We start from the raw sequence: 25,018 nt of genomic DNA, 5'->3' as shown, positions 1-25,018 counted from the left end.
TCGCAACAAAAAGTTGGAAGTAAAATATGCAAATTTTACACCCCCCTAAAATCTAAACGATAAGGTTTAGGACCAAATAATTTGGCAAATTTTCCTAACTCATGAAGGGGAATATTTGTGCCAAATTTCAAGTAATTCAGTGTCGGTGAGTGTGATGACCTGGTGAATTGACATGGAATGACCCTGTAGAGTCCATTAAGGATCACTGATGAGACAACCATCAAAGTGCTCCCATAGCTATTCCTACGAGTCATTTGACTTGTGGTGAGTTGCCTCATCTTGTTAAACCCACTATTAATTCTACACAACAACACTTCTTTCTCAATTCGACTGTCCTAACATCTACTTGATAGCACTCAGTATTGATCAACACACAAGTGCACCTCTGGGGCAAATCATTGAATGGCAATAAAACAAAGACTGTTGGACATCTGTGATTGAAACTTAGTGGACAAGTCAGGCACAGACAGAATATTTGTATCAGATAGAGTTGGATTGTAGAAAGGCTTATGAATTTGATTAATGATTTCATGACTGAAATTTTGATGATGGGGGCATCATCCAGTTCTTTGATACAATCATTTTATGTATTCAAAAACAGATACCATTACTATGGAATTGATAAACTGAATTTAAATGTTAAATCACCATAAGCCAACCTACCTTCCGTCTTAAGACTTGGATAAATTACCAACTCCAATTCACTGATGGATATTGCATTTTTATATTAAACTAGCATGGATACCCGGTGTTGCCTGGGGTGGACATGAAGTTCAGTTTGGACACAGCTGCTATGCTAAGGATATTGAGCACTTTCATCAATACTCCACAACAATTTCAAAAATAAAAGAATGGAATCGGCCCCCCCCCAAAAAAGTATGTGACAACCTCGCCACCAGATATTTTGGCAAAAGAAGAGATGCGAAGAAGAGAAGCACTTTTTGTTGCCTGTGCACTGGAAACCCTTCTCTAAAAAAAAAAAATGAATCAAAACAACTTTTCTTTCAATCAAAATAGCAGCGAGTGCCCATGCAACCCTCACCACAAATAAAAACATTAGCCGCAGAAGAGAAAAAGGGAAAAAAGCTAACATGCTAGTTGTCACGGCCACGACAACTTATGACGTCATGACATTCAAAATAACGTTTTTTAAATATACATTCTATTTGCTACGCACATCTAACTTGCAAAAATCTCGATGCAAAAAGTGACCCCTCCTTGCAAGAAATGGTTCAGTTTTCCACCACAGAATTAATCTTTTTTATTAATTTTCAGATATTATGCATCCGAGGGATCAGTCTTTCAGATAGTACCAGTTTCGGCTGGTTCGATGCGGCTGATGAACGCTTTTAGTGAACATACAAACAGACACACAAACCAACGTTTGAGATTTATATTTATAGACTAGCGGGCGTACCTGGCATTGCCAGGGTGTTTGTAGGTGTATGTGTTGGGGAGGGGGGAGGTAAAGCAGAACAAAAAGGAAACTTAACCCTGTTTAAATAGAAAACAAACGATGTTGAACTTCTTAAAAAAAATAAAACAAAAACACAGCGATTTTAAAAATAGAAAAAAAATCTTTTGTAGGTGCAAAAGAAGAAAAAAAAAAAGGAGGGGGGGGGGGTCACAGGTAGGCTCAAACCCAGAGCCTTGAGGCCAATAGGCTGATGACATACACCTGCACTACGGCGACGGAAGCAATGTAATACATTAAACTTAGCGATTAAAAAGTGAATTAGTTCAAACTGAGGTCAAACATCATGCTATTCTGCAGTTAACTATTTCTGCGAGACAGTTTTAAGTGCCTGTTTAATGAGGTCAAATTCGCACTTAATTTTACTGCGGGATAGTTCTTTTGAGTTTTTTTTCTTTTTACCCAACTTTGTCTGGTTTTGTTTCTCCAACACGTTGGGGAAAACCAGCTCCCCCATTTACTAGGGGAGTGTCCAAATAAAAGCAATTGTCTGATATGACAGTGAAAACCGACATTGACCAAACCGTGACCTAATTGTCCTAAGGGAGCGTTTTGCTCCCCGTTCGGGAGATCAGACTTCCCAAGGACCTGAGGAGGACCGGATAACTATGCTGAGGTAGCTTTAATAGATCCCGGGCAACGGCGGATATCCCAAGACTTGAATTGAAATATATAGATATATTTTGCTTTATTGTTTGAAAATCAGAGATATATTGTTATTTGAAAAATAGACAACAGGAAATGTGAGAATGTTAGAATAATCAATTGTCGACCTGGAAAATCCTTCAAACTATGGCTGTCTGAATGATGGGACGTGACCTTTCAGGTCATGAGAATTAAATGTTGATTTTGGTCCCCAGATTTCAAACCTCTCGATTATAGTCGAGCTGCACACACGCAATCTGCACCTGTGTGTCGTAATTTGATTGGCTTAGGAGACTTCCACTCCGACACCCCCCTGTTAACCCGCTCGAAAATTAAGCAGATTCCCGTTTGATTCCACGGGGCACAGATTGCGTGGAATCTCGCCGTTCCCAATGACTGATCACGCCCCCTACTCCTACCCGTCTGAGTGCTGTTTGCGAAGACTAAAGATTTGAGACTTTTAAAACTTGCTAAGCACCTTACAATATATTGTAAAAAGTCTGTAATATATTTGTGAAATTAACCTTCAGTAGAATAGAATTCAAGCGTCTGTTGTCTTTCTTGCCTGCGTGAGTTTTGTTATTCGTTTTCAGCATACCAGGACTGCTCATTAATTTCACATCAGTTTCGCTTTTATACGAAAAAGACGAATCAACACGAGAAGGCCGAAATAGCAAGAATCGTGTAAAATTCGATGTAAATAAATCTAGCCGCGACGCACGTTTGCAAATCATAGATATTAATATCTAGAGGGTATATAAACACTTCTAAGCAATAGTACCCCTCCCCTCGGAGGTGAAGCCTAGCGAAAAAAAAAAGGCTTGCGCGCCCGTTTTGTCTTTTATATATATATATATATAGATAACTCCAAAAAGGCTGAAATATCAAGTTGACAAGAAAGTTCTTGCGATTTTTAACTTTAAAATTCAGGTGAACATATTTCAGCTCAAACAAAAATTTACCGATTGAAATAAGGACCATCAGAATCAACACAATTTTGCCAATACAAAACAAATGTATTTATGCGAGTAACGTAAAAATCTTGCGTTCTGGTGGCGATGAAGTTGCCAAAGAAGTTTTTGGTATCACTTAGGTTTTTGAAGCATTTCTCACACTGAAAGTTATCGAGATGCTCGAAAAAATGGTAGTCGGTAGATGAGAGGTCTGAAGAGTATGGTGGAAGAGGTAGAGTTTCGTAACCCAATTTGTTCAACTTCTGCAGGGTCGGATTAGCAACATGCGGTTGGACACTGTCATAGAAGAGAAGTGGGCCTTTTCTGTTGACTAATGCTGGATGTTGTCCAAGTTTCTGATGCATTTCATCCATTTGTTGACAGTAGTTCCCCACCGTACTGGTTTCACATGCATTCAAAAGACTGTAATGGATGAGACTGGTTGCAGATCACCAAACAGTCAGCATGACCTTCTTTTGGTGCAACTCTGGCTTTGGGAAGTGTTGTGGAGCTTCATCAGCATCTAACCACTGAGCCAAATGTCACTGATTGTTGTAAAGAACCCACTTTTCATTACAAGTCACAACTCTATCAAGAAACGGCTTATTCTTGTTACGTAAAAGAAGGAAAGATGACACGTCATAATAACGTTTCTTTTGTTGTCATTCAATTCGTGAAGCATTCCTTTATCATTTTTTTTTTCCAATTTCTCAAGCTGTTGGAAATTCTTGCATACATTATGTCTAATCCAGATGCAAGTTCTCAAACAGTTGTGCGTGGATTGGCTTTGACTAAGGTTCTAAATTGATCGTCAACATCCAATGACCGACCACTATGCTCATCTTCAAGACTCTTGTCGCTGCCACAAAATTTCTTAAACCACAATTGTGTTGAATGCTTCATTGATATTGCAAGCTGTTTCAGCAGCTTTGCGGCCTAGCTTGAATTGAAATAAAGAAAATTGTGCAGATTTACTTATTTGCCATCTTGTATTCAACGTTCTGAAAAGAAGACAATTGTTTTAAAACAATTGTAATTTAAACGATTAGATAGAGCGAAAAGCGCTCTTTAAAATTATGTATAAAGTAAAGATATTACAATGAAAACTTATTTGAAAATGGATCATTTGAAATCAAAATTAAAAATTTTGCAAGAACTTCTTTCTCAACCTAATCAGGTTTACAGTATTATATTTGTGAAGTGTGATTGTAAAGACACAAACATTTTAAGTTCATGAAAATGAAGCAAAATAGAACATTTCTTACCCTCGATTCCATTCAGTGTTTTCGTGATAGCATTTACGCAGCTGTTACAGGACATCCGCACAGCAAATTCAGTCTAGAAAAGATGTTTTAAACAATTTCAAATGATTACGAAACTAATGCATCAAGCTTGATTAGAATGTCAACAAAATTTGTTGCTTAAAACATAAAAAGGAGTATTTTTAGAATGCGTTTAAAAAAATCTAATTATTTTTCTTTTATCAATGTATGCAATATGAAGCTGTTCCCAGATTAGCTAAACTGGAAACCTGAGATATAATTTTGACTTAATTTTTAGATTAAAAAAAAGCATAACCAAGTCAGAAATCTTTATTAGCAAATATCAATTATTAAAGTTATCAACATTATGTTGTAATCTTGATTTTTGCTTTTAAACTTGTTTAAACATATTTTATGTAAAGAAAAGAATGTTACATGTTTAATTTGTGCACCAAAACAGTTGTTTAGAGAAAAAAAAAGTTAAATATTTTTAGTATAAATAAATTCAGGTTTTAATCTGAACAAAAAAAAAAAAAAAAAAAAAAAAAAGAAAGATGGAGGGCACCATAGATTGGGATAAAAAACATAATTGCATCAGTTGAAGACTTTCCTACCTACAAATAAAACAGTCGTGAAGGCTAGATGATATCTAGGTTTTGGAAAAAAAATGGACTAGGTGGTGCTCACCATGTAGCAAAAGAATATAAGAAATAAAAACACGCTTTTGGATAATATAATTTTGTCATATGATTTGTACACGAGATGAAGTTGAAAATAAATTGATTCTTCATGGGGAACGGTTTTGCCATGAAATTCCAATTTACTTTTCAATTTGAACTTTTATAGCAGTTTTTTGAAATTTTTTATTTTCATTTTCTTTTAATTAATTTGTTCTTAAATTAATGATAAACATTTTTTAATAATTTAATTTTCTTGGAAATTTGTTAAATTGCCTTAACATTTGTGTACAAAAAGAATGTTCAAAGTTTATTTTAAGCATTAATCTTCTTTTTGTAACTAATAAAATTTTTAAACTGTTTTTGGTGTAAGAAGACAGTTGGTTGAAGCACTGGTTTTGTCCTGTAGGGAAATCTTATGGACTGCCATTAGCACCTCACAAGAATGAGCAAAGATGATGAGGCTCGATCAAGTGATAAAAGCAATCAAAATCACAATATCAGAGTTTTGCTTTGAAAATGTCATCAACACAACAACATCAAATTATCAACAGAAATGACTGAACATCTGTCGGGTGCAACTTGCATCTGGTGTGTAAAGTTGAAAAAATGCATTTCAGAGAAATACATTATTACATACATACGATGTTTCATGCAAAATTAGTATAAATTCCAAAATTATGAAAAATGGTCCAGTAAAATAATAAGTAAAGACAGAATTTTTCAAAGTTGCAATTTCACTGTAAATTAACGCTTTAGATACTGGAATCAGAGGCAGATAACAGCTTTCAAGTCGGCCATCTTGCTTGTTTTCAATAATACAACACACTTTTTTTCCGAAAATTAGCTCTAGCACGTCTTCGACTGATGTTTTGGAAATTTTAAAAGTTATACTAATTTCGACGGAATACATTAGTATGTAATAATGTTTTTCCCTGAAATGACTTTGTTCGAAAATACACGATTGGGGTGAATGACACACTACAGTAAAGTTGAAACATGATGCTGATCACGTTAATGAGTTTGCTCTGGAGAAAAAGAGGAAAATCCAATATATCAAAAATAAAATTTTCAATGGAAATTTGTTAAATTTTTGTAACTAACACGAAACAAAAAAATGTAAAAATTCTAAAAAAGTGTAAAAAAAATTTGTAGTTTTTCAATTTATTAACAACAAAAAAAAAATGGAAGCTCGTTGATCAAGATGCAATCTTCAATATTTTTTTAGTCATGTAGCGAAAATCAGATTAAGAAAACAAAAGAAAAGAAAATATAGAAAGAAAAAGAAAAAACAGTTTGTTTAAATCAGAAAACACTCACGGTTTACTATTTGACCTCAATTTTTTGTTCAATATTTTATCCTTATAAAAATATGAACAGTGATTTTTAAGAAAACTGGTTGTGATGAATGGACTTTTTCTATTTTTGCAATGTTTTTGCTTAAGATAGAAAATCTTTAGCATAGATCTGAATTGGATTTATTGAAAAATCTATAGGTATCCTTGAACAGCTGTGAAGTGAAACACTTGAAAACATTAAAATATCAATTCAATAGCAGAGAAATATAGAAGACAAGAATGTTATTGAAAACAGGAAACATTAGATTACGATAAAATAAGTGTATGATTTCATTTCACATTAAAAATACTGTCAGCATAAGTATATCCAATCAGCGTCCTGTAATATTTTTCAATTTGCTTCACAAGAAATGCAGTGCTATTTTCACAACGTTTCAACAAATTTATTCTCAAACTTTCTTCAAGTTTATATTTTTTAAACTTGAAAATATTCATGTCAAATTTAGAAACTTTTATATATTTTCTTACTGAAGTTTTTATTTAATCACCAGGGGTAGATTGTTTTAGTGCATCAGTCATAATTGGGTAAAAGTGGTATTTTTAATCTTATTTAGGCACCGCCAAAAATGGCCGAAAAATCAAGTTGTTGTTGTTTTTTAAAACGAAATTACATTTATTAAAATCCATTATTTCTGAGTAACCTTTTTTTTTTCCAGAAAGATAAAACCCTGAATTTTATCATATAGAAAACAGAATAATGTAAAACTTTTTCTACTATTTTTAATTAAATTTTAAATGTTAAATTTTCCCAAGAAGTTAATTGACATTTTTTTGTCTTGCACAAAAAACGTACATAAATATTAAAAAAAAAAAAAGGTTTTTGAAATAATTTATTTATTTGTTGTCTAACTAAGATTTAGGATGATTTTCTATGAGAATATGCAAAAATATAATATAAGTGCCTGGATTTCAAATAATTCCACTTATTCATATAGGCAACCAGTTACTTTGCGTCAATCTAGAGTCTAGATCGACAATGTTTACGTTTGTATTTGACAAAAAGCAAACTATGGAAGACCAAACAGGCCAAAAAAAACTTATTTTTCAGTGACGAAAATTTCAATGTATTATCAACGCTGAGGCTGGCCAGTACCAGATGGGTGACCATTTGTATGAGTTTGGTTTTTAATGTGTATGTGTGTGGGGGCCAGGCTCCCCATAATGGGGGGGGGGCAATTTAAAGCAGAATAAAAAAAAATTATTTCAACGCATTTGGTCCACTGTAGTCGAAAGGCGGCAAACGTTTTCAAACGGGATCGAAAAAATGATGCTATTTTTAACAAAAGGGCACAATATTTATCAAATTTTTTTTTTGTATCGATACTTCAAAGCATGCCCTGTTTAATAATGGTCATGCATTATTCGGCTCGCTAAAAAAAAATTGTTAATTTATTTATCAAAGATTTTAAAATGGCTTTTTTCATATAAATATTAAAATTTTTTTTTTTGTTTTGCTTAACTTAAATTAGTTATTTTACTTAATATATTCACCGAATTTCACACTTCAAAACTCAAAAGCGGGATAATTAAACACAATCGAAGTTCTGATATTCAGACGTCAAAATAAGGTATGCAAACAATTTTTTTTTTTTTTAATCTATAATTCTGTCTTTTACAGCAACACAATATGTTGTGTTCAGTTTCAGATGATTATTTTAAGCATATTTTTACCCCCCTCAAAACAAGGGGGGTTTTGTAAGCAAAATATATATATATATATATATATATATATATAAATATCGTTTATGAAAAATAAGTACACTGTTATAAAGTGCATTCTTCTCTTAATAATCGCTGAAAATTTCGTATTGATCGGATAATTACCTGATTTTTGGTAGATTTTTAAAAAGACGGTCCGTCAAAAAGTACTTACCTCCCCCCCCCCACCCCACCAGTTTTGGCGGTGCCTAATCTTATTCATAGTTCTTATCGCTTGTAATTAGGATTGAACCTTCAACCTTCAAAAGATTGTTATTTAGAACTGATTATTAATCAGCATCTTAAACTTATCATGTAAGGTTCAATCCTTACTAGGGGTAATAATAACTCAAAATAATAGTTTTCCAGAGTTTTGAGAAGATGTACTTAAAGGCCAGTCACATTGGTTGAAAGATTGTGAAATATTTTCTCTACATCCACTACCTTGTAATATGTTTCTACCCAAGCAAAGCAGAGTCAATAAGAACTTCTTCAAAGATTTCTGTAAAAGTTTGTATTTGTAGTGACGGGCAATAACTTGTGACAGCGATAACAGGTTTATGTCGCTTGATTTTGCATTATCTCCCTTGGACTAATGATGCATTATCTCCCTTGAACTAAAGTTTCTAAGAAAAGAGATTCTTTTTTTTGTAAAACACACTTGCACAATGTGCAAGTGTGTTTTACAAAAAAATGCACATGTGTGACGCAAGAGTCTAATAGTGATGCCCTCGGTTACACAGCATAAGATGAATGGATCATCACTTTGCTTGGCTTTCCATTAACATGGAAATGACTTTTCCGCATTAAGACAGCTAGGCATTTCAACGTGGCACTTCCTCTGTAAAAGTTGTATATAATAAACCTAAAATATAATAAGAATCACTAATTATAAACAATAAATAACAATACTAGTAACAAGAAGTAATATGTAATAATAATCTGACTATACATTTAAAAAGAATAGATGTTAAGGCTTAAAATTTATACTATATATACTACAATTGTCCACAAGGTTCATTTTTCAGTGAAGGTAATGCTAACAATACAATTTTCAGTGAAGGTAATGCTAACAATACAATTACAAATTACTGGCTACCGAAAGTCATGGCTACCGAAACGGAGCAAGTTACTCAAGGATTAAATGTTTCGTTCAAAATTTTGTAGATTAGAGAGCTTGATAGGGTGCATCTAAAGTCGTTTGGATGTTACATCGGCCCAGACATTTTGAGAATAACATCCAAGGTGAAAAGAATAGTCCAAATAAACCAAATAATTAATCCTCATCTCAAAATTTATGGAACATTTTAAGCATAAAAACTAACATATAATCAAGATTTTAACGAAATATAAACTCCTCCCTCTCAGAACAACCAGTTGCTTCCACTGCATAAATTTTTACTTACCCCTTTTCCAGTAACAATGAAATGGAAAGCATGGTACTGCCCTTTTAATCATTTTGAGGAGTGTAACTTTTTGGTAGATAAACATGTTTATTCAGCTCGAAAAACATACAGTGTTTACCGATGTATTCGAAAATTCAAGATGGCGCTCACTCCCTCTTCAACACGGTAAGTTTGGGAAAAGTTGTTATAAATAAAAAAAACTAGACAAAATACTATTAAAAACCCGCCGAATATATGTCAATCTATGTCACGGTAACATATATTGAGAGAGTTTTTAACAGTATTTTATCCAGTTTTTTTATTTATAACACCTTTTCCCAAACTTGTGTTAAAGAGAGAGTATGCGATCTGGAATTTTCCAATACATCGGTAAACACTGTATGGTTTTCGAGCTGAATAAACATGCTACATTGAATAAAAACACGAAAAATATATCCAGTTTGGTAGAAAAATAACTTATCTTGCCTTTGATAACATTCATTTGTTATATATATATTTTTTTTTGACAACTTTTTAGAATCTATGTGTACAGTAATACAAACCCAGAACTTGTATAGCTTAACAGGCGCTTCTACAGTTTAATTAACCGTTTTTCCGTAAGTAAAGTGGCAAAGTGCCGACACAAAAATTCTGTGTTTACATTGGCGGGGCGGAGGCGGGAGCGTTTGCCTATGTTAAGAATGGCTTTTTAAATAATAACGTTATTATTTCAGCACGGATCAATAAGTGCACTAGTACCTTTTTTTTTTCTAAACAGAGTTCACTTCTTGTATGAAAAAAAGAATACTCGAGCTGAGATCGAAACCAAGACCTGGAAGCCATTTTTTTTTTTTTTTTTTTTTTTTACCCAATTTAAAAGTACGAATATGCATGCATGTTACAAAGCATCCCCATGATTAGCATGGCGAACACTACTGACATTTATTAATACATGAAAAACGTCTTAATATCTAGAAAACTATTTGTCTGCCCCAAATCTGAATATGATATTCGTTTTCTGCATACCTTAAAACGGCGTCATTTTAAAGACAAGTGTTTACTGTTGGAGTGTTGGTGGAAAGAAAGTAAAAATTTACCAAAGTTTTTAAGTATAATGCCATTTTTCTTAATCTCACACTCTTTGCTGCGGACTTCTAGTCAACTGTACTTCTGATTCACTAATTATGCCAATAAATTAAAAGAAAAATATTTTTTAAGTCAGAATAAACACGTACCTTCGTTAGCTCCGCCATTGTAACGACTTTGTTGATGAGTCAGAAAATGACCGGAAGTCACCGTCGCGTCGACACACGTGCCTTTATGAGGCGACTTTTTTGCTCTTTAATCACAAAAGAGTTCCACACGCGAAAGTAAGAAAGAAAACGTCGCCAACAACGCAGGTTAGTAAATACGTAAGATGTCGATTGTTTTTTTTATTTTATTAATTTATTACTTTGCAAAAATTGTTAGAAAAAGCTGATTTGGTGTTTGTGAAAAAAAAAAATCAGCAGCGATTGTGCACATAGTTAACAAAGAATACAACGATGAAAAATAAACAACTTTTATCAAACGCGTCGCATATACCAACGTGCAGTATCTGTTCTCATGCTTAGTCTATTCTGTCTTCAGTCAATAAAGACATTTTTTTTTATTATTGTTCGAATCTAAAGTGCCCCTTTTGGGGGAGCTGGATGTTCCCCACATTTAAAAAAAAAAAAAAAAAAAAAAAACCTTTTGTCTAACTTTGCCCTTGCGTGAAGGCAAGTAAATTACCAAATACAAAAAAAAATATTTTTCTTATCTTTTTTAATTTACTTATCATTTTGTTCAAGCTGGGGATGGGGCATCCTGCTGGATGCTAAACATTCACCCACTAACTCAGTTAGTCAAAACCGAGAGATCTTTTTTAAGATTCTGACAGTCCCTTTAAGTGCAATTATTTGAATCTGTCTTGCACTTGGTTCACCTGGTATATTTGCCAGGTAGTTTTTGAAATTCTTTTTTATGAGTCCAGTTGTTCCTATAATTACTGAAATGAATGAGATCTTAAGATTTAGTTTCTTTTCATGTCATCATACATAAGACTTTATTATTTCGTTATCTTTTCCTTCTCAGATCAGTTTAACCCAGCATCATTGGAGACAATAACTTCTACTAAGGTTGCTTCTTTCTCTCTCTTGTCCCATTTCACTATATCAGGTTTTATGGCCCCGTTTTCTAGGTATGTAACTGTAGGAATTGGATCGTCATAGTTTCACATGTGATTACCGATTGTACGATTTATCTGATCGTTTGATTGTATTACCTATCGTTCGCGTCATATGCTAAGATGGCGTCCTCTTTGTTTGGAAGCTTTTTTTTTTTTTTTTTTTTACATAGGCATCACCACATTATCAAGGCCAAGAGGCCACTCAAGGATAAGGGTTAAAGAGTATACAGTAGAAATTGGACATTATAGTAATCATTAGTAATGAAAATTTGGTAAAGTTGATAACTTATATGGAACGGCTCATCAAGAACTTATTTACGTTAGACTTGAAGACAACCATATTGTAGTCAGCCGGAAAGCAGGAAAACGGAAGACAATTCCACAGGCGTGCAGTTCTAAGAAAAAAGCTTTGTTCATGGAATCTACGTTTAGGTTTAGGCACAGATAAAGAGTGGGGGGAATTATTGATAGTGTTTACAGCTAGACGAGTGTTTCTTGTGAAAGTTTGGCGAGGGGGGACCATAGATTGAAGCTCATTCGAACACTTTCCATGAAAATAACGATACATCAGAGACAAACTCGCAACATCTCTTCTGTGAGATAAAGGTTGTAAGGAAGAGAAAAGGACATCTCCTACGAGGCTACGAAGTCTATTTTGAACTCTATCAAGGCAGGATAAGTCCTTTCTAGCAGCTCCTGCCCAGATGTGGCAACAGTATTCCATCCTTGGACGTACCTGGCTCTTATATAGATAGAGAATAGCATCAGCAGTGAGATATCTACCGGATCGATAGAAAGATCCCACCATTTTTCCAGCGGCCTTGGCAACAGATTTGATGTACGTGTTCCATTTAAGATCAGGAGTAATGGTCAAGCCAAGAAGTTTGTCAAAACTTGAGGCCTCCTGAAGACGAGAGCCATTCATTTCAATTGATGTCAGATGTGGATCAGAATGTTGATGATGTAAAGAGAGAAGCTTGGTTTTAGATGCATTAAAAGTAACCAGCCATTCTTTACCCCATTGTACTATGTGCTCAAGATCAGAGGAGAGAGAATTGGAGAGAACTTGGTCGTTTAGTGTCTTAGATGTGCTACCATAAATGGTAGTGTCGTCAGCATAGATGTCTACAAATGATGTAAGGATGTGATTTGGAAGATCATTAATGTAGATCAGGAAAAGAGTTGGGCCCAGGATGGACCCCTGAGGGACACCGGCATTAATACTGTGAGCTTCTGATTTTTGCCCCTCAACTACTACTCTTATGAACCTATCAGAAAGAAATGATTTAATAATTGAGAAGACATTTCCAGCAATACCATAGCTAGAGATCTTATGAAGTAAACCTTTATGCCATACCCTATCAAAGGCCTTAGATATGTCAAGAGCAATTGCCCTAGAAAGGTTGCCTCCGGTGAGAGATTTGCTAATCCTATGAGATATAACTGTAAGCACATCTGCTGTAGATCTAGCAGAACGGAAACCATATTGAGTGTCACTAAGAAGGTTATTTTTGTTGAGATGGTTGATTACTTCTGTATTTAATACAGATTCCAGCAACTTACTCATGACGCACAGGAGACTTATTGGCCTGTACTGAGAGGGTTTTCGAAAGTGTAAGTAAGACCGCACAGCCAGGGTTTTTTTTCTCTCGGCCCCAAAATCAACAAGTCTAGACCATTCTTTTAATGACCCTTCTTCTGTGAATAACGCAATCCTGTGCAGTTCTAGGAGGTCCACTCTTCCAGGCCTTGCCTTCTCTCTTTAAGTATGGAGTAGTTTATTGATAATCGCCTGAAGCGTCCCTACCGGGAAATGCCGACAAGGCTACCCAGACACTTTTTGTGGATCAGAGGGCTCCTCCTCGGGGGCGCTGATTTTTCAATCCCACTTTCCGACCCTTTTGTCACATTTTTCACCATGGTAGAGTAATAAATACACCAGAACCTGCAGACTAAGGCCAGCGATTATTTATTTATTTTAGCCTGAAATTAACATGCAACGTCCAAACAAATCAGGTGCCATTCATTCGAACGCTATGTTAAAAATGACGATAATTAATTCATGGATCATAAATCTTGGGTATGTTTTAAAAAGACAACAAAATGAAAAAATGGTAACTAAATGAATTTATAACAAATAATGGTTTGTGTGGACTTATTGTACCACTTTTTTTTTTTTGGTTCTTTCTTTTTTTTGTTTTTTAATCGTATTTTTAAGTTTTACAACATCTTTATTATTATTATTATCAAATTGTTAGGTGAAAGTAAAGAATAGTTACAAATACCCTCCTCTCCTCATGTTAAGAATGGCTTTCTAAATAACATTTCAACACATTGCAATAATTGTATAAGTACCCAAATGCTATCAAAGGCAAGATAAGTTATGTTTCTACCTGGCTGCTTATCCGGCTAATTAGAAGAGTAACTAATCTTTTCTTTGATTACATAAAAATATATATAGCAATTAAGCTACACAGAATATTCCACATTTCATTCTCGTGAGAATTCGTCAGGTTTATGTCTGGCTTTACCTGTGTATTGAGCACTGTTGAAGTTAATACTGAAAATTTACATATAAAATTATATCTTCGTATATTAATTTATATGATTAAATGAAGTAGTCACATATATATATATATATATATATATATATATATATATATATATAAATATACTAGCAAAAGTGCCCATCATTGACTGGGTTCAAAAACAGCCTACAGAAAATGGACTCTGATTTATGAAAGTATGATAGGTTATGAAAAGGAAGGGTTGTAAAGAGATAGCTTCGAATTTCGGGGGTATCAAAACCAAAGCAAAATATGATGAAAGTAAAAATAAAATAGATAAACCCCATAATTTATTATACCATACCTGTTCACACTGAAACACTTATCACAATATTCTGTGGATCTATATTAAAAAACCTTGTTAAACTTTGTGACATATTTTCATTTTATGGAGGTTAGGTGCGAACGAACACCCCATAATTTTATTATACTATATTTCTTCAAACTGAAACATAATTATCAAAGTATACTTACACAGATAGATATGAAAAGTCTTTATTAAAGTTTGTGCATATTTCCATTCTATGGAGGCCATGCGCGAACGCAGACCCCAAAATGTTATTATACCATCCCTATTTAAGTTAAAACATTCTTATCAAAGTATTCTTATGTACATCTATATCAAACGTTTTTTTTTTAATTTTTTATTTCCATACTTTGTGGACCAGGCACAAACGCAGACCCCACAATTTTAATGAACCACCGTTCTACCAGATCAAACATACCCATTCCTGTGTCTCGATACATCTTTTATCATTATATGTAATCAGTTTTTTAAAAGTCGTCAACCATATAGGAGCCTATTCGTGACCAGACACACACACACACACACACACACACACACACACACACACACACACACACATATCCAGCTTTATATTATAAAATATATATAATATATATATATATATATGTAATAAAATAAATATTTATGTCTCGGCAGTAGAGTGAAAAGAATATCTTATTTTTCTTTTATTAATATTATTGGAATTTTTTCCTTTTTTTCCCTTGTACACATTTTTGTGAATTATTCCATGGATTTCTGCCTTTGGATTATTTTTGACCATCTTCCAATTACGGGATTTCCTTCGATTTTACTTGTGCAAATGGAAATTCTATTAACTTTCTTGAAGTTATATATTTGGATTTTACCGTCACTGGATTATTTATCTTCCACCAGACTATCCATTCATGTGTAATCAACTTTTTTCTTTACCATATTCCCTCTGCTTAACTTATTTTGTTTTCAAGTAAGATCTTTGACTTACTTGTTGTTTCATCAAATACTTTTGCATGCAAAATCCGATGCTGCATTTTGCTAATTCCTACCCTCTGATGAGAAGGAAAGTATTTCTTCGAAACTCCGCAGATTAAGGACTATCCACTTATCTAGTGTTTCTTTTCAGATTAAATGTTTTTAACTCATTTCAAAGTGTTTTTTAACATGTTTTATTAACTGTTTGCTCATATATATATATATATATATATATATATATATATATATATACTGTATTAATAAAACCAAGACTTTAAAAAAGGAATTGCTAGCAACAAAAAGTGTATCTCATTGTAAGTTACAATTGTTTCAATACCAGTTGGACAATTTTAAGCATTATGGCATATGAAAATCTTCACATAACCAGACTTTCTTCAGACTTCTTGAATAAAAAACACTTAACAATAGAACAGAAAATGAAGAATATACATATATATATTCGATTAAATAGTTTTTAATCAATCCGTTCATCCATGTTTTTATCATCTTACAAAAGTCCACCAATAATCATAGTATTTTAAAGTCCTTTCAATGGTTCCCCCAAAATCAAACAAAAATGGTTGTTTAAATTTCCAAATTATTAAGATTACTTCTGCTTGACTATATTTTACATTTTTTATTTTTTCTTAAATCATTTAAAAATGATATGTTGTGCTCATTCATTTTGCCATACTAATATTTTAATCATTTTCTTTTCTTTTCTTATAGAAATAATAAAAATGTTGGCTTTTAACGATAATTTTAGCGACGAAGATGATTGTTGGTAAGTAATTGTTTTTAAAACTTTTTAAAATATCTGAATTATGATAGTCAGAAGCTTGTGAGCTTGTGCTAAATATTGCTGGGTTTTCTAATATAAACATTGCATGAAATATACTTTTTTTTTTTACATAAGCATCACCACTTATCTAGGACCAGAGGCCACTCGAGGATAAGGTTTAAAGAGTGTACAGTAGTCAATTGGACAATATAGTAATCGATAGTAATGGAAATTTGGTAAATTTGTTAACTTAAGTGGAACAGCTCATCAAGAACTTGTTTACGTTGGACTTGAAGACAACCATATTGTAGTCAGCTGGAAAGCAGAAAAACGGAAGACAGTTCCATAGGCATGCAGTTCTAAGAAAGAAGCTGTGCTCATGGAATCTATGTTTAGGTTTAGGTACAGATAAAGAGTGGGGGAATTAGTGATAGTGTTTTCAGCTAGACGAGTGTTTCTTGCGAAAGTTTGATAGGGGGGGCATAGATTGAAGCTCAGCCGAGCACTTACAATGAAAATAACAATAAAGCAGAGACAGACTTGCAACATCTTTTCTGTGAGAAAGAGCAGCAACTATTAAAGTACTATGCTATAGCTTTTCACCTTATTTCAATAAGATAAAAAGCTATAGCAAACATCTAAATGAGTATTTTAACCATAGTTCCTGATTTCAAAAGGCGAAAAATTAAAAGATACATCTGCCTTACTTTTAATGCTAGGTTTATTTATGGTGTCTTTTAAATTTAATAAAAACCCTACATAATTTGCTGACGAGGAGACCTTGCTTATTAAAAAACTATATGTAATAATTATTGTCCGTAACTTGATGTTTACCACAATAAAAAGCACTGTTTTCCGAAACGATCGTACAGATAATTGATTTTGTTGTTGTTCCTTCTTATGAAACGGATTTTTAATTTAATTATAATTTGATTTTTAAATTTTAAATTATCAATCACATTACTTAATATTGAATTAGCTCTAGGATATTTACCTATCGAGCTTATTATATATCTAAATTACAACAAGCACTTTCCCTTTCCTGTATTTTAATTAAACTAGTAATTTCACTGTTACATTGAAATACACTCAGCTCTTTAGACTATTGTTCTAATCTCCTTTAAATTATATACATATATATATATATATTTAACAAAAGTTATCAAAGGCAAGATAAGTTATTTTTCTACCTATCTGGAGAAGTTGTTAATGGTTTTGCTCACTTTAAAATGTTTAATCAGTTTGAAAATAGTGTTTATCAATAGGTGTGAACAAGAAAAATGGCAGCACAATGACCCCTTAACATGTAAAGTTTGGAAAATGAGTTAAAACTAAAAAATACTGTTAGAAACCCTGGAAAAATAATGAAATGTGTTATTTCGGAGGAACCACAAATAAATGCATTTCATTTGAAACATTTAAAGAAAATGCTGAGTTGGATCTTTATTTCTTTCTGGTTTTGTTTGTTTTTTTTTTCTTTGACAGTGCATAGGTGTGAATGGTTGAAATACAATAACAGTTAAAAAATAACAACCACATTACAATATGGCCAAATTTCTGGAACATGTACTAGCTAATATGTGTCCACTTTATTTTCCAAAGGAAAATAACCTAAAAATATGAATAATCATGCAATGTATAAAAGTCCTTATATATTAATTAACAATAAAAAAAAAATAAACAGATAAAAAAATGTAATTTGAAACTTGTTGTGGGATACAAATCACCCCTATTTGAGAACTAAGTGGAATCAACCAGTCCTATGAATACCACTGGTTTCAGAGACTAGATGGAGACATTTATATCATGTTTAACTGCATGCTACGAACGTGTTCCTTTCATACCACTTTAGTGGCTCCTGTATTCTTTGACATATTATATTTGTACACTTTACACTATTTTTGGTTTCTTTCATTTGTGACCCCTAACATGGGTCTACAACAAAACTTAATAACAAATCAATAAATAATGAAAAAGAAAATGCGAGAGTCGTTCCAAAAGTAAAGCCTTCTATTTTTTAATTCAAAAACTAAAAGATTGCAGAACTACGAAGACGGGAGTGGTACCATTAAAATAAGCGACCTTTTGTACTCCAGAATTTATTTTTCTACATAGTCACCACCATTCTCGATGAATGCACTTTTGTCAGCCTTTTTTGATGCCTCAGTTGTAAAAGTTTGAAGCCCACTTTGTCATTCACATCTCTGTTACCACTTTGAAATCAACAAACCTATCTCCTAAATGTGCTGGCATTAACTGCATCGGTTTCGTAAATGTTTAACAAGTGCTGGTAAATGCTGATTGGTTCAATTTTTTTTCTGCATGGAGGAATGAAATGATTGCATCTCTGCATCCATAACAGGGATTGCTTTCTAGAGTGTCACACTATCAATATCTGCAACAGAGAGGTGAAACTTTCATGAATACATAAGTTCAGTCATCGTCACAATGCAGTTTGCAATCCCTTTTGATCGATTCGGGTGGGATAAAAAAATAGGAGATATTACTTTTGAAACATCCCCCATAGAATATGAGCGTTTACTTGGTTCAATGTTCCATTTTCACTTAATATTTAAACAAATATCCCTTGAGAAATTTTTAAATTAATGTGAAAAAAATGTGATTCTCCATTGTTGGAAATATTCTTAACAGGGCTTTTTAGGGTAATTTGCATAAGTGACTTTATGCAAATTACCCACTATTACTTGAGGAGAAGTGATATATAAACACTAAAAAAAAAAAGGAACTTCAACGAGCAGAGTTAAAAAAAAAAAGAATTTACTGAAAGAATGAGAGGAGCTCAAAAGAAATTTATTGAAATAAATGAAAACACTTTCCTTACATCTGTTCCCTAATTTTCTTCAAAAGAAAAACATTCTCTAGAACAACTGTTTTGGAAACGACCAAACTTCAAACTGACATAAGCATTACCTTTTATTGTATTTGTGATTATAATTGAATATAATTTATTTTTGAATGCAATAAATTATTAGTTTTTAATTGCCTTCATCCAAAAAATGGAAAAAGATTGTTCTTTTCTGTAAACAAAAAAGTGTTCGAAATAACTAACTCAAGAAAATTTCTAACACCATCTAAATATCAGCAATATTGTCTATGAAGCATTTTGGATAATTACAGAATTCAAAGTAATTCTACTAAAATAGACAGATGTTAAAAAAGCAAAACACTCAAAATACCAGCATTTTCTACAGAAATGAATATTATTTCACATGCTTTAATAAATAATGAACATGTATGCATACAATACACATCACTCTAATACTTGCTTTAACCAAACTGAGCCACAGCAATGCGTGGCCAGGTACAGCTAGTAGGTAATAAATCAGATTACAAAATAAGAGACTGTGAGTGATGAAGATAAAAAAGAAAATAAACAAACAATAGAAAGTGCTCATATGAAATCAAAGCACTTGTCTCCTCAATATACATACTCTCAACTAACCTGACGAGCAGTAAAATCCCACTGCTTCATCATTGAGGTCCCTAGATGCTTGGAAATCTTTCTACTCTAATAGTTTTGTGATTAATAGTGTGGAGAGTAATGGTGATAAGTGTTCACGGTTGAATTGTGCCCACTGGAATCTGTCCGGCACCAAAATAAAATGAAAATAAGAGGAATGCAAATTTGGGCGCTGTCAGGGTTTGAATGTCACTATGAAAAGACGTGTGTGTGTGTGTGGAGAGCCAATATCTCATTCACAGAGGTTCTTGTGTGTTGAGAAGAAGAAGAAGAAGAAAAGTGTGCCTGTTGCAAAGAAACAAGATGAGAACAAAACTACAATGCTGACAGTTAAGAAGAGTTTCAAAAAATGTTTTCATTGTTTTCAAGTTTCTTTCCATGAACTGCTAGACTTTGGAATTCTCTCTCTGTTTCCTGCTTCTTTGACTATACTGACTTGCAAAAGTGTACATGTAATGCAATGAATAAACATCTCATAGCTTAATTCCCTACAGTCCCCTAAATAGTAGTCCTTTACATCCAATTGGCAATATACTTTGCTTGGAGTGAAAAGGACTATTAAAAAAAGCTAAAAGAGAAACTAATCTAGATACTATATAAAAATGATAAGTTTGTCAGAAAATATTAAAAATTGTATGTTTTTAACAAAGAAACCTTTAAAAATGATCAATTATTAAAAAATATGCTCAATTCATTTGTCTCTAATAAATTTGCTGTCTCAAATTGATTTTTTAAACTTTTCTTTTAATTGGAACATAGTTATCCCGTCTGCATTATCCACCATTTGACACAATCGTCCTTTATATTAATAGTGAATTCATACTTACCTCCCTTTAATCGGAATTATAGTCTTAGATCTAGCAGTATTTTTTGCAAAAAAAAAAAAAAAAAAAAAAAAAAGAATTATCTCCCTTAGCAATATTTTTTTGTTAGTCATCTGGGATTTTTTTTTACTATGGAATCACCACTTATCAAGGCCCGAAGACCACTTGAGGATAAAGGTTAATAAATGTATGGTGATATGGTGTAAATTGGGTAGAATTTGATTATTTATGGAGACGGTTCAACAAGAACTTGTTTCCATTGAATTTGAAGGCTACCATGTTGTATTCAACCGGGAAGCAGGCCAGTGAAACAGGCGGGCAGTTCTGGGAAAGAAGCTTTTTTGATGGTATCTGCGTTTAGATTTAGGCACAGATAGAGAGTGGAGGAGTTCATTTATAGCAGTTGTAGCTAGTCAAGTGTTTTTGTGAAAGCTTGGCAAGGAGGAACGATAAATTGGAGTTCAGTCGAGGACCTGCCATGGAAATAACAATAGACCAAAGACAGGCTCGCAATGTCTCTTCTGGGGTAAAGAGATTGCAGGGAAGAGAAAAGAGCAGTACCTACAAGGTTTTGAAGCGGGTTTTGAACTATCGTCTCCTACCCAGATGTGGCAACAGAACTCCATTTTAGGGTGTATCTGACTCTTTTACAGATAGAGGATTGCATCGGCAGTGAGATACCTTCTGGAGCAGTAGAGTGATCCAACCACTTTTTTGCTTATATTTTTTGTACAACGTGTTCTGAATTTTTTGATGCTAAACTAAATTTTGGAAAAATATTTAAAAAATTATATAATAATTTATGCTTGTGTCAAAGTAACTGCATATATCTATTTCATGAATGCTTGTCTGGGGAGAGATGATTATTTTAATTCATAAAATGTGTTATTTTTCTTATGCAACTTGTTCCTTTTCTTCATGTTAAAAAACGACCCTGGAGTCTAACTCTGTACTGTGGCGAGGCATTGTAAATAGCATCTACCAGTCAAGAAATGATGTATCAAAATCTTGTATTCCTTAACTGCTAGGTTCGAATCAAGAAAAATTTATTTTCAAAATAATTTTGAACTAATTTTTTATGAACTTTTTAATTTATAAATAGCTAAAAAAAAGCTACTTATAGAAAGGTGTGTGTGTGTGTATGTATATATATAAATATATATATATATATATATACATACAGTGCCGGCAAAAAGAAAGTCCACACTTGTAATTTTTTTCAAAAACTGCAAATTTAAGCTAAATTTAATGTAACTGTTTAAACAACCTATACTTCATTTGATTTGCCTCTTATTCTTCTATAATTTTACCTATATATATAAAATCAAAAAGTAAAAATTAAGTTCACAAACTAAAAGCTCCTGTAAAATTAAAGCAAATATAAATGTTAATATTTATACAGTAATCCCAACCAAATACAAAAAAATGCTCGATACAACCAAAATAGGAAATAGAGCTTGTCATATAAGAACACAATTAAAGACTGTAAATTTTAATTTACAAAAATTTATAATTCAGCATGATACTAAAAAAGAACTTTCCTTAATCTGCAGCTTTTCAAAGAATGCGATCTTTTCATTAGAGGGAATATAGTAGCCAGTGATTATTATAGTGAAGATATTAATTTGCTTGTACTGTTATAAATTGAAACTGCATCATAAATGCAAAAAAGTTAATACAAAGAGTTCATTAAATGGAGAAAAGAAATTAAAAATTAAATTAAAAATCAGCATGAAACGATATGCAATGGTTTCCAAAGACGAAATGATCATAAAAATCAACGTTCTCATTAGAAATAGTCAGATTTACAATGTTGAAAAATAGATCCAAATTAAAAATCCAAAATGTGCATAATCTAAATCTGTAGAAAAATTCAGTTTGCAAGTTGTCGAGGAAGAAAGATTATTTCAAATCATTATTCTTTTTCATTTAGAGATAAAGCAACTGGTGTAATGCTGCTCCCATCATCAGCTAAAGATTTGTAAAAGAGTTTTATATATAAATATATATACATGTGTATTAGGGTAGGTTGATTTTCAACTTTTTTTGGAAAATGTAAAAGGTTGAAGCAGAGAAAGTTGCACAAACATATGGGGAGTACAAAGATAAAAAAACTAGGTTTCTAACATCAGGCATCGGATGCTAATTTGATTTTAAAGATCGTCTATTTTGAGACACGGACAAATCCTTATCTGTGAAAGATTTGTACGAAATTATTTAGTATTTTGCAGTTTCAATCATGACAAGTTTTATATATTTAAATAAATTATATAATGACTGATGTGCTAAATATTAAACAAAATTATAATTGCCCCCCCCCCCATTGAGGTGGCGGCAATTACAAAATTCTATAAATGCTGCATTTTACTTTGTTTAATAACTGCAAAATTCAATTCTTTTTATTATCAATGAAAAAAAGAAGTTTTTATTCTGTCTGAAAAAAGCCTTAATAAAACCTAAAACAAATTATTTACCTATCTCTAGGCAGTTATCTATGCTTGTATAAAAACACAAAACAATTGGCAAGTAAAAAGTTATTTTTTTACCATAATATTAAAGTTTTCCCTATAGGATCCTTTTGAAGCAAAAAATGGCCTCATTTCATGGCATAAAATCTTAGCAATGATATGTCTATGTCTTGCTTCAAGTTCATAGACTGATTGGCAGGCTTCTGATGTCAATTTTACAGCCCTTTCCACACTTTGTGAATGTGCAGGCAAATCAGGTAACTCTGGCTTTCTGCCGCTTATCAATAATTCCTGAAGGTCATCTGATAATTCTTCAGTTAGTGCTGGCTCTGAAACTTCACTTTGAAAAAGGTCTATCAAATTTGACCAATGTAAAGCGTAAAAATTTATTGTTGATATTTTTTTAATATTGTTTTTATTTTTTTCACTGGTTCCTCACTCCTGAAAAAGAAAAGAGAAGTCAAACAATTTTGACTTGAACAAAAGAACACAACTTTTATTTTAATTAATTTTTTTTTAAATTTAATAATTGAAAATGAATGTATAAATCGAAATAAACAATTTGATCAGTTTTATATGACTGTTTACTTACCTAATGGTTAAAATTCTTCTTATAGCTTCTTCTCTCACTTCCATTTCATCTGATTTTAACATAGAGAACAGAATATTCTCTGGCAAAAGGGCAAAAGCATTAAACTGAAGATTGCTTAAAGCAATTTCCCGAATTTCTGGAGGCTGCTTTTTTATTTGCTCAATCATTTTAAAAATATACATTTGCTGGTTATGAAATTTACTATCCAGTTTAATTTCAAACCAGGTAACTGCATAAACTTCTACAATAAAACTAATCAGCTGGTGCATTTTTCTGGTCAATTCAGATGGATAAATTTTACGGGTCCACATACACATTAATCGGATTGCCAGAGTAAGCCATCTTGTCTGATTTAAAGGTCCGATCCTCCATGCTGCATACTGAGGGTCTACTTTACCCCTTGAAATACCAACAGCATACTCTAAAAGTAGTCTTTGGTCACCAGTGAGATCATTTTCTGTTAGTTCAGAATACCTGCCCTCTAGAGGACTACTCACTGGTAAAAAGTCAACTTGGGGTAAATGATGATAATTGTTGGCACATAATTTTCCGAGTTGACCCGTAAATGACGTTGGACTTCATGCACTTCCATCAAGGGATTTAAATAATGCCCTAAAAGGAAACTCATTCTGGTGTAGAGAACAGCCAATGGTGTGTATTTTTCTATACAGCTTGTTTTCTAGTGAGGAAACTAGTCCTGATTTGCATCCAGTATTGGTGCTTGTGTTGTCTAAAAGGACAGCCTTTAAAGTATTGACACTCTCATACTGTTCTAGAACTTTCTGAACTTCATCTTCCAGAACAGCACCAGTTGCTCCAACAGTAGGGATCACTCTATGTGTAAGATACTCCCCCTTACTTCCACAACCCATCTCCTTTGTAAATGTCAGGTGATGCTCTTGTCCTTTAGCTTTTCTTCGGTTTTTGTTTCCTTTTTCATCGACAGTTTCCATGTAAAATAAAGTGTCTTTGTCATGTTTCCCATCAACACCAATGCAGATAAGATTTCTAATTTTTTTATTATGTTTTTGATAGGCATTGTTTTTTATCTTTCTTTTTCTCTGTCAATTTTGTACTTATCAAGAAAAAATTTTTTAAATCAATATTTGATTTTAGAAGGCCCGCAGCCTGTAGATCCAAAAGAAAAGCATTTGCAAGACTTGCACCTAGGTTTGACGAGACATCACCTCTGATGAGTTCAATGGCATAACGAGGAATTTTTATCAGGCTGTAAATACTCTTACACTCTTCCTCTGGTTCAAAACTTTCATCTGTTCCATCACTATTTTCTAATGTCAGAATGATATTCTGGTCATGAGATGTTGAAGCAATAGGCGGGGTGGGGGGGTGGGGGGGGGGTGAATCAACTTGCTTTTCTCCTAACACAGT

The 25,018-nt window shown here is 32.9% G+C and overlaps 2 protein-coding genes across 9 annotated transcripts in view; one reads left to right on the top strand and one right to left on the bottom strand.

Annotated features, from left to right (window-relative positions):
- Positions 1-10,778, bottom strand: part of LOC145266481 (copper chaperone for superoxide dismutase-like) — a 35,402-nt gene extending 24,624 nt beyond the window's left edge. Inside the window, exons 1-2 of the mRNA XM_080122202.1 lie at positions 10,688-10,778; positions 4,338-4,410 (exon numbers count right to left, since the gene is read on the bottom strand). Coding sequence (XP_079978328.1) covers positions 4,338-4,410; positions 10,688-10,705 — 91 coding nt within the window. The 5' untranslated portion in view covers positions 10,706-10,778. The remainder of the gene's footprint in view (positions 1-4,337; positions 4,411-10,687) is intronic.
- Positions 10,763-25,018, top strand: part of LOC145266450 (zinc finger CCHC domain-containing protein 7-like) — a 90,845-nt gene continuing 76,589 nt past the window's right edge. For 7 of the 8 annotated variants that reach the window (XM_080122171.1, XM_080122146.1, XM_080122191.1 and 4 more), the window contains exons 1-2: positions 10,763-10,852; positions 16,213-16,267. In XM_080122171.1, coding sequence (XP_079978297.1) covers positions 16,224-16,267 — 44 coding nt within the window. In that variant the 5' untranslated portion in view covers positions 10,763-10,852; positions 16,213-16,223. Of the gene's footprint in view, positions 10,865-16,212; positions 16,268-25,018 lie in introns of all 8 variants that reach the window. The other variant, XM_080122138.1, reaches the window with a different exon arrangement.

The sequence above is a fragment of the Euprymna scolopes genome, chromosome 4, assembly GCF_053919585.1.
Source record: "Euprymna scolopes isolate OS-2025 chromosome 4, ASM5391958v1, whole genome shotgun sequence".
Classification (NCBI taxonomy): Eukaryota; Metazoa; Mollusca; class Cephalopoda; order Sepiida; family Sepiolidae; genus Euprymna; species Euprymna scolopes.
This window is presented reverse-complemented; position numbering and strand designations above follow the sequence as displayed.